Genomic DNA, 10,930 nt, shown 5'->3' on the forward strand with positions numbered 1-10,930 from the left:
AAAGTGGAGGGTTGGAAACCATCCCCTTCCTAAAGCAGACCGCCCCTTAGCGTGGAGGGCTGGAATCAACTTGGTGACCCTGGCATTGGACTTGCCACCATTAGGTCTTCCTTACCCTGTGGCACCGATTGTCCTCATTGAAATGCACGAGCTTCGATCATGAGCTCAACAAATCTTACTGAAACAATGGAAATCATCGTTCTGTCCACTTCTTGCGCGACTGACGGAGAAAACTGCCAGTTGACCGGATCGTTTTCAGAATGCGATCATGTTTGTTTCAAGTATAAGTTATCTTATAACTCTTACCAGGTATTATTCATACAAAATTAAGATAGCAACCTCTTCACACACTCTTTACACTTGATGTCAGCTGAGGTCATTCGGGGTTTGCGTCTAATGCTGACGTGTGTGTTATTTGTATTTATTTATTTATCCATCTATATGAAAGAGATTCTTTTTCTACTGTAGTCTGATGCACTGTAAGCTCTAAACGGCATGGAATTGGGCTTAAAAATGGGGAATTGCGCCCTCTAATGTACACTTGACATACATTTAACCAGACATTTGTGACTTTCTATCCATCCAATAAATCGAATTAGTCTTGTCACAGTCTTGGAACGACAAAAATGTGTTTTCTTATCGTTTTATTACACATTTGAAAAAAACCTTTTCTTCAATAATATTCTTGATAAAACAGGCGCTAAATTGAACTGTTTTCTTTGCAGGATGTAGGGATCTATAGTGTCTGCTTTTAATGAATTACCGCATTTACACACAACGAACTTATATCCTGTGTTTAAAAAGACTGCAAAGCCAGAGTAGTTACAATGATTTCATGGAATGAAATAAACAATTAGCACAGGGGTTTTTTTTGTTGTTGCTTTTTTTTTTTTTTACATTTTAATTTGGAGATGTTGAAATTACAGCTTACAACAAACAGACATACACTTCAGATATTTATATAGATAAACTTAATAGTTTTAGTATCTTTAGTAACTGAAAAGAAGTTACAGATATTACTTTTGGGACCAAACAACAATCATAATATTCACAATGCTGAAGGGCAGAGATCACATTACAGATTATGCCCCGATCGGGCTCACAAACACTGCAGGTGTGCGTCTGATCTGACGGGACAATATAGTGAAAACTAAATCACAATGACATGAACAGGTAGGTTTTAAAACCACAAAGTGGGAACATAAGAATATCCCTTATTGTAAAACATTGATATTGTTAACCTTTTTCACTCCGGCAAAGCAAGATGTATTTGTGCTTTCCTAATTTCTTCATTCATATCAGTCGCAAGTAGATTTGAAGCAGACCGAGGGTGTGTCGCATGTGTCAAAATAATCTCTTTTGTTTAGCTTAAGTCTCCTTTGGTGCCGCTTGAATGAGATTTGGAGCATGGCACACGGGTACGAAAAAGTGTATACTATTATTACAACGTTATTATTAAAACAAGTTATTTTGGTATTTTCTATGGTGACTCTGATGTGACAATTCTTAGCTATCTAGGTGATGTTACATTGGAAAAAAAAAGTACTAGCAATTCTTTGACTCATTAGTGTTTGGTATGAAACAGTGACACGTTTCCTCATATCCAAACACAAATTCTTTGCCAGAATGTGCTTCTTTCTGTCAAAAATGGATGAAGGTAACGTAACTTTTTTTTTTTTTTTTTTTTTTCCCCTAAATCAAATCCAGCAAAAACTGGACTGATTAGTTACTTCTGGAAGTTGTTTTTTTTTAAATCATTATTTATACAGTATATTTTTTTTTGTTTTTCACACAACAGGACCAAGCTGATTGACACACAACTTTCACAAACAAACATATAACTCTGACTATCAAGCCAACAAGCTACCTGAAAATATGTTAAGGAAGCAGTACTATGGAAATTTTGATGCAGTTTCACCAAAAGATAAACAATAATTAAAAACACCAGAACTTATTCCAGCCAGACACTCTGACTCAAGTTATGATCCCTCACTTGACTCCTCTCCAGCTTCTTCAGATGTTCTTGGATCCATCTGAGATCGAGCAGGTGATTTTGATGACCGAACTGGCTCGTTTTCTCCCCGGCCCGCTGCAGCAGTATGTTCCTCTGCTGGCTCGTTGCTGGTGTTCAGGAAGGCTTGGTACTGGTTCCAGAAGCCTGCCGAGCTCCTGGTGGCAGGAATGTTCAAGGAAGTCATCGATGTGGAGGACTGAGGTTGGTCAGCAGAGGAGCGGCTACTTCGGGCTGGTGGACGTGACGTTTTGGTTGCCACACCATGATGTTTCATGTGACCCTGGATTGAATGGGATATAAAAAAAAGAAAAAAAAAGGCACATATAATCATCACTTTAATCAACAGAAAATCCAAAGGTAGCTTTTTTTTTTTGTCCTGGTGCTTTACTTTTTCTTATATAATGGACTAATACTTTAAAATCCTATGTGTCACTCAGAAGAAAGCCATCGTGTCAGAAGTTGGGAAAAAGCTCACAAAACGTTTTCTTTGTCTTCCAACAAGTTCTGTTTTTAATTGTTAACGTTAAAAATTTTTTTTAATTGTTTTACGTGACACAAGCATGGCTCAATCATAATTATCAATACCTCATAGATGGTTGTTCCAAATGGATGAGCGGTTCTTTAAAAGCAGTGACAGACATATTTGTTAACATGTAATACTGTTGTACAACAGCTGCTCCGTCATCAGATCAAAACATGATTACATTTTGTGTCACACAATGTTTTTCCTAACCTTCAGTCCACTGCGGCTTGCATACTCCTTCCCACACTCGGCACAGCTGTAGGTCTTCTTCTCAGGACGGGACAGCGGAGATGGGAGTGTTGGAGCGAGACTCATTGGGATGGAAGCATCTAGTCCCTCACTTTGACCCAATCCGCTCACCTTTACGCCTTCTACCTGCTCCTCCCTCCCGTATGAACCATAATGAAAACCGTGACGTGTCTCTCGTACAAAAGCAGCTCCTCTCTGTGGTCCGGCCCTTACTTCTGCACCTGTAGTGTCAGTGGTCTTCAAAGTGGGCACCAGTTTTGGGTCCTCCTCGGGCACAGTTGTTTGGTCTTGCTTTGGTGTCGTGGGCAAAGAGGATCCATCTTTGTCTTCGTCCAGGGGCTGTGGTGAGTTCGGCCTGGGGGAGATGGCATCTGATTCTAATTCTGGAGTTGTATTGACGTCAGACACATCTTGAATCTGGATAGAGCTAGAAGTAGTACTGTTACAGGTGTAAGCAAAAGAATCACCAAGAGCAGATGTGCTTTGTAAATCCTCCAATTTTGATTTTGGGCTGAGGAAGGCATCAGCAGCTGCAGAAGCTTCATCCACTCCACAGTCCACCGCCTCAGTAGGGGATTCCGTGGGTTTGGTAACAGAGGGAAGTGGTGAAGGGACAGATTCTGGAAGATGAACATCGTCAGAGACTTCTGGTTGAACCTGTTCGTCTTCATTTGCCAAGGGAGTTTGATTTTCAGGGACACTGACAGAAAGAACAGGAGGGTCTGAACTGCTTGGTGGTGGAGTTTGTGTAGGGGGGTTTGTGAAGGGATCCGGGCTAAGGGGGGGAATGTGATCCGGGCTGGAGGTTGCAGACTTACTGGGATTTTTAGTCAATTCCCCTGATTTTACATCATCGCTGACCGGGACGGTAGTCTGAACTTGTGAACTTGGAGGTGGACTCTTGGAAAGGTTAGCTGGAGGAGGTGTTTTACTTGGGGCAGGATTTAGAACCGTGAACTGTGTTTGAGACTGTAACAATGGTTTGGCTCCGGCTTCAGCCTGCATTTCCTGGACAGAATCCTCTGTGCCATCTGGGGGAAGTTGTCCACCAAGGTGCATACGTATGTGGTGCTGAAGCACGAGAGCATTCGTGAACTTCCGTTGGCACAGTGGGCATGAGTTCTGGACACGTGAATTGGGTGGTCGGGCATGATGAGTGGCAAGATGAGACCGCAGGCTTCCTTTGGTAGAGAAGGACCGTCCACATATTTTACATGGAAATGGACGTTCGCCGAGGTGGGTGGCCTGGTGCAGCCTCAGTGCTCTAGGACAGCTCAGCACCCGTAAGCACACCCCACACTGATTGGGTGTCAGGCTACCAGCTGGACCTGTGATCAGAGATGGTAGCATACCTCCTGCCATGGCACTTGCGCCATTGGCACTCATGCCCAGTGCAGCGATCATCTCACGGGTAAAGTTTGAGACTGAAGTGTTGGCCAGACTTGTGGAGGGTGGGGATGCCATGACATAAGTAGTAGAAGTGCTGGAATTTGTGAAGCCACTGGTCCCAGAGCTTCCAGAAGAGGTAGTGGTATTGCCAGATAAAATCTCTAGCATGGAAGTGGAAATAGAAGACGTAGTCCATGGGGAAGAAGAACGGGGAGGGGCTTTCTCTAACTTCTCTACAAGCCTCTGCAGCTTCGAGGTTTCAGATGTAGGAGTAGCTATGGAGGTGGGCAGAGAAGAAGAAGTGCTAGTAGTGCCAGCTTTAGGAAAAGAAGAGAACGGGAAAGAAAGCTGGGTGTGGCTTGAAGAAGCAAGTTGGTGTGAGCCTGGATTAGATGGCAGTGGGGTGCGTAGCAAGCCCAATGCTGGGTGGTTGTAGAGGGATGAGTGTGCAGTAGGGGCTGATGAAGTGGACACAGATGGAAACAGAAGCTTGGGCAGGTGGGCTAGCTGGGAGTAAGCTGCAGGAGAAAGCACTGGGGCATGAGGAGGAGTGTTTTCATCGAAGTGCTGCTGCTTCGCACCTTTGAATAACCCTGTGATTGTGGCTGATGAAGACAGCGAAGGGTTTGAGAGGAGGGAGGTAGCCAGAGAGGTGGTGGAGGATGAAGAGGAAGAGGATGAGTGGGATGAGCCAGACGTAATGGAAGCTGCAGCTGCTACAGCTGCAGCCCTATTGAGCTGTAGGAGAGAGTGAGAAATCAAAGCCAGATCCACACTTGGGGGCAGGGGTAGGGTGGAAGGGGTCGATCCTCCAGAGGAACCCAGAGAGAGCCTCGTACTGGCACTGCCGGCCTCCAGATTATCTTCACATCCTTCTTCGTCTACCTTGATTTTTCTTTTCTTTTGTGCCATGTTCATGTTTGCGGTGCTGCTGCTGCTGCCTATAATCTGCCCCATCTCTGATCCACCAGCCCCTAATGCAACCCCAAACAATGATGGAGGCAGAAGTGAAAGTGAGAGCTCTGGGTTTTGTTCACGGTGACGTAGGAAGTGCACCTTCAGATTGCCCCGTGTGGTGAACCGGCTGAGACACACTGGACACTGGTAAGGTCTTTCCCCTGTGTGCGAGCGGAGGTGTATTTGCAGGGCTGAATCGCTGCTGAAGATTTTCCCACAAAAGCGGCAGGCATGCTGGAGGCGGCCAGCAATGTTGGAAGTGGACGCTGAAGAAGAATCGCCTCCGCTTGAGACGGACTGGAAAGTATGTTGTGAGTTTGTAAAATTAGACGCGGATGAAGAGAGTGACGGATTTAGGAAGCCTAGGCCACCGTGGACACTGCCTGAAGTGGTATTTGGGGATTTCTCATGAAGATAGCGATTGGGTGTTGCCAAAGAAAATGCTAGGGGATAGTTGGAGGAAGCCATGGAGTTTGCAGCCGAGGAAGAAGTGGCGGATGCTGAAGAGTGAGAGCCTGCCCTCAGGTAACCATGAGCCCCTGTTGTTCCTGCCGCCCCCTCCATCTGTGGCTTATGAGGCTGCAGGATTTGTGACAAGGAACTGCTTGGCTGTATGGATTTGTTAGCTGCCTGAGAGGGAAGCAAGGAGGAGAAGCATGCCAGGAGAGGAGCCACAGATGTGGAAGGTTGAGCCACAGTTGGGACGGTTACTGGACTGGATGCCCGTTTGCTGCCTTCCAGGCAGAGCTGAGGCAGGGGAGGGAGTAGATGCTGGGAGGGTGCATCTATGCTGTATGGAGCTCCACCAAGACGTAGCACCTGTCTACAGATCTCCTCAGTTATCTGCATCTGGTGGATCTGCCTTTGCTGCAACACTCGAAGCTCTTCCAGGATCAAGGCAATGCTCAGCTGGGTCCTTGAGGGAGCAGCTGAGGCCGATGTCACTCCTGGACTTGGGGTGGGAGTGACAGGACTGGGCGGGCCCTCGGGTACACGGCTGGGGCTCCCAGGGTGAGGTGGTGGACATAGGGAGGCGGAGGAGGATGAGGAGGAAGAAGAGGTGGTGGTGGCTGATAGCCCAAGCTTGGGAGAGGCCATGTGTGTGCTTTGGGACCAATGAAACAGGCCACCGGCAGAAGTTGTAGAATTACAGCCAGGCAATTGAAAATCAGGAGGGTATCGTCTTTGGGAAGGGACTAAAGGAAACGGGAAGTCAGGTGACAAAGAGGGCTGTAGGTCTTTGAGTTCCTGCTGGGAGGGCTGATTCGGTGAACTTGGTGTTAATTGACACTCGGTGGGTAGAGAAGATGTCTGAGAATCCTTGAAAGATGAACAAAGAGCAACGGGAGGCTGGGAGCTTTGAGGAGAAGAAGATGGAGACGACGAGGGAGAATCCGTGACAAATGGAAAGGAGTGCGACCTCACTGACAAGTTGTTATCTGAAGAATATAAAAGAAACAAAATCCCAATTAAATATGATATCACAAATAGATGGTGAATAAATAAAGGCACAGATCAAGATTTACCCATTTTTCATCATATTTATTTAAAAAAAAAAAATGCATGTCAGGGAATTCAGCAACAACTAATAAAAGCCACAGTGAGACAAAACAGCTATTTTCAAGAAAATGCACAATGTACAGCCTATCAATGTTGAGTTGCAGCCCCTAGGTTATATTTCGTGAGATTGTCATTTTTTCCAAAATTTTTTGTTCATCTAATTTTTGCATCTCTTCATCAGCTGTAGTTAAGTTCCCACTGTGTCCACACACACATCAACCATGCAAACACACACAGATGTATCCAAGTCCCATTGGTCTGCAAGAATACAGAGCTAACAGAGGAAAACACACACACACACACAACAAACAACGGTCTTAACCTCACAGCACCTTGAAAAAAAGGAGCCACATCTCAACACACATATTTCTTCATTGTGTCTTTATCTATTTAACCAGTTGTTCTCTCATGTTTTTAGGAATCCTCCCCCTCAGCCCAATGTGCCTGGGACTAGGTTGCTGGTTGGATACTGGACAGGGTCTGACTGGTTGGCAGACTTGACCTTTAACACACAGGGTTTTATTCCTGATAGGGTTTCGGGGGCAGGCAGAGGAAGTGAAGTGGTGTGCAAAGAAAACAAACACCAAATGACAGATGTGATGAGTCACAGATCAACAAACAAACTTCGCCTATGGAAGCCGAGTGGGACGTGAGCTGAAATCACACAAGATTACCTGAACATCAAACTAGCTCACAAAAAAAGGCAAAGATCACATAATGTCAGGCCACAACTTGCTGCAGTTTGCTTGGGATCTACAATTTTAGGGCACAATGTGGTCCCTATTCCTGTAACTGGAGTGGACAGACGGACAAAAACACACAGCTGTGTGCACACATACACACTTCTTCATGGGCATGTTCACGCTTCAGTGGCGAGCAACAAAGCTGAAAGGGGACAATGGGTTCTAATACTATTGCAGTAAGAGCACCTTATACAGTGACTCACTAAAGTTTCCTTTTCCTTCTGTGGTTCATCTCTTTTCTTCCACAAAAGCCTGTACTGAGCATTTGTTTAACACATTTTCAAATTCACCATTCATTGTTTTTCACCGATTTATACGGTGTTGATTTACTGTAACGTCCCTGAATTCTGGGTGGTCCGTGTCTTTGAACCTGGCAGTAAGGGGGGGGGGGAAGTGAAGATACTTGGGGTTTTATAGGGGAAAAGGAGAAAGATAAAGCCTGCAACAGCACAGTGAAGGAAAGCGAGCTCAAGCCATTTGTTTAGCACTTGAATGTTACATACAAACTAAATAGGAATTTAAACACAATTGCTTACTCCCTTTTAAAGGACTACAATAGAAATCGTAATCAACAAACTTTAATACAAAACTATATCTTGTCAAAGTAGATTAGAAAAGAAATGTCCATTTTAAATGTACAAAGTGACACGAAATGAATGACTGATGTAACCTGAACACCCGATTAACAGTCTCTGCATGCTGAATGTAGGTAAGCTCTCTTAGGTGTGGACTTCATCTAATGTGAATCTAGTGTCTTTTGATACACAGTCCATGTCTCACCATGCTCAAGTATCCCACAGGCATCGAGGGTTGTGCTCATAAGCTGCTGAGGTCGTTTCTGTTTCCGACGGGACATGCTCCTGCAGGATGGGACCGACGCAGGGGAGCATTGGCCAAGACACAACTTTTATTCTGTCTCCCTGCACGCTGAAAAAAGTAAGTGACTAAATTACTTCAGCGTTAAAAACGGAGGACAATCTAAAGTATCATTTCCCAAAAACGGTGACACTGGATAATCCGGCTCGATCATGCAGCAGGTCCACGTTGGTGGCATTGTGGCACAGACAGTTAAAAAAGCACCAACTGAAGAGCCAAAAGAAGCATGTGTGACAGTTTCTCTCAACAAGTCTCCCTTTTTTTTTTTTTTCAAAACTCACCGTTGGACCTCCTCCTCATCTCACACACACACACACACACACACACACACACACACACACACACACACACACACACACACACACACACACACACACACACACACACACACACACACACACACACACACACACACACACACACACACACACACACACACACACACACACACACACACACACACACACACACACACACACACACACACACACACACACACACACACACACACACACACACACACACACACACACACACACACACACACACAGCTCACTTGTTCATCCACTACTTTGCATTCAAATGGCGAGTGAACACCCCCTCTTTTCAGCCAAGAGTCCACTGCCTCTTTTTAGGAAACCCTACATTGACGCTGAAGTTCATTATAGTGCGGCCTTTGTAATCTTCAAACTTCATTCATGCGTCTTTCTATAAGGGAAGGAATCTGTGCACACAGGTGGGTGCAAAAAAAACCAAAAAAAAAAACAATTCAAGTTAAAAAAGTAAAAAAAAAAAAAAAGTTGATATGAAATCAAACGTCCCTTCGCAGGGCAACTTGTCGAGCACACGCTCGTGAGCGTTCGAGAGTGCGTGCGCGCGCACGTACTGGGGTGGGGGGGAGGAGGAGGGGGAGGGGGTGTTGTACGTTGCTGCTCCCGCCGCCTCCAAGAGGCTCCTGTGTGTGCGCTCAGTAAACAGAGCTGCTGAAATGAGGTGGAATTTGCAACAATGGCGTTGAGAAAGCACAGCTGAGTGAACATCACCCTCTCAGAGCCTCTCCAACACATAAGGCCACTGACTGGACGCACAATGCTTCCCTTTTTCACCCTCGTCCCGACTGCTAATACCACGTGGAGTTAGGTAGTGAAAGAAAAGACACAGCCGGAGTGTAAGGGGGGAATAAAATAAATAATTTTTCACCCCGGGCCCTGTGACAGCCTCACAAAAACCCCTCCACCTCTTGTGGCTGTCTCACGGGGGCTTGGGCAGAATAATAAAACACCCCAGGTTTGATATAAAGTCGGAATCTTTCGATCAGATCAAACCAGTAGTGCAATTAGATGATGATTTAAGTGTGCTTTAATACAATAATGATGTTCCTTTGTTGGACAGAAGTCATCGGTTCATTAAATAGCGATCAATAGACAGTTTAACATGAAGCACAGTCTGTAAATGAACCATTTTATGTTTAAAGATACTTGTCTTTTCAAAGCAGACTGATCCACGAACGATAAAATGATTAAAAATTAAATCACGAGTCTTTTTATAACCTGCGCGTCAAGATTCAATCGATAATGTTTCGACTGAGAAAAAGAAGTGATAACTCTTATAGTTGCCAAACGGTCAAAACTGATAATATCATCTCTTTTTAGGCAGAAGTCGGTCGTGCCAACAAGGCATTCACATTTTTTTTTTCGTGCCATCTTGCCAATTTGACGGCGTCTACGACGGCTCCATGTTTCTTTTGCGCCGATGTTTGGAAACAAGCGCAAAAAGCGGCTCAGAGATGCGCGTCCCCGCTACTGTACGGCGACCTGTTGCACGCCACGCGCGCTCCCCCACATCATAACAAGTTATGATTCATAAAATATTATGACTTCTCCGGAAAAAAAAATACAGTCCCGGATGTGCATTTCCCCTACAGGCCGCTCGTCGTCGACACAACGCTTCGGAAAAGGGCAGAAAATGAACTTACCATGTTTGAAACGATGATTTTTGGCAGCGATATTGTGCGATGACAGGAGGGGGGGAGAGGACGCTCGGAGCTCGCGCTGGTGGAGGATCAGCTCCGTCTCTCAGCCGGGACACTGGCGCAGCATTTCCCTATTCACTCCCAGGGATGCGCAATCGGACAGCCGCATTTTTTCAATTATTTATCTCCGTCGCAAATCGCGTTTCTCCCTCTTGTGACAAAAGGGTTATTATGTCTGCGTGTATTTACGGGAGCGGGCGCGGGGGCGGCGCAGGCAGATGAAGCCGCTACAGGAGGAGGATTATTCGGTCCCGGCCGTTTACGAGCTGCTCTTCCTCCTCTCTCTTTGTATTTGTCGGGCCTGCTCCTGTCCGGCCTGTCTGCGCTCGCTGCGGTATTGTCTGTCTGTCTGTCTGTCTGTCTGTCTGGTTAGCTGTCTGTCTCCCTGTCTCTTATAATTAATGGCCCTCGCCGCCAGACGGTCCTCAGGGAAACAGTGACCACGGTTACCTCCACACTGGCTTTCAGTGTGCATGTCACATAGGAGAGCAGGCCCCGGGAACACACACACACACACACACACACACACTCCTTAAAATGAATCAGTCTGACTGCCATTTACAGATTTGCACTAACAAATGATTTAT

General features: G+C 45.6%; 1 protein-coding gene across 1 annotated transcript; it reads right to left on the reverse strand.

Moving 5' to 3' along the window:
- Positions 1–895: 895 nt before the first annotated feature.
- sall2 (spalt-like transcription factor 2) lies at positions 896–10,661 on the reverse strand. Its single transcript, XM_080467560.1, has 3 exons — positions 10,287–10,661; positions 2,748–6,571; positions 896–2,294 (listed from the first exon to the last, which is right to left on the reverse strand). The coding sequence occupies exons 2-3, from the start codon at positions 6,228–6,230 to the stop codon at positions 1,980–1,982; spliced, it is 3,798 nt and encodes a 1,265-aa protein (XP_080323686.1). The 5' UTR covers positions 6,231–6,571; positions 10,287–10,661; the 3' UTR covers positions 896–1,979.
- Positions 10,662–10,930: the final 269 nt, after the last annotated feature.

This window comes from Lipophrys pholis (assembly GCF_963383615.2).
Source record: "Lipophrys pholis genome assembly, chromosome: 1".
Lineage (NCBI taxonomy): Eukaryota > Metazoa > Chordata > Actinopteri > Blenniiformes > Blenniidae > Lipophrys > Lipophrys pholis.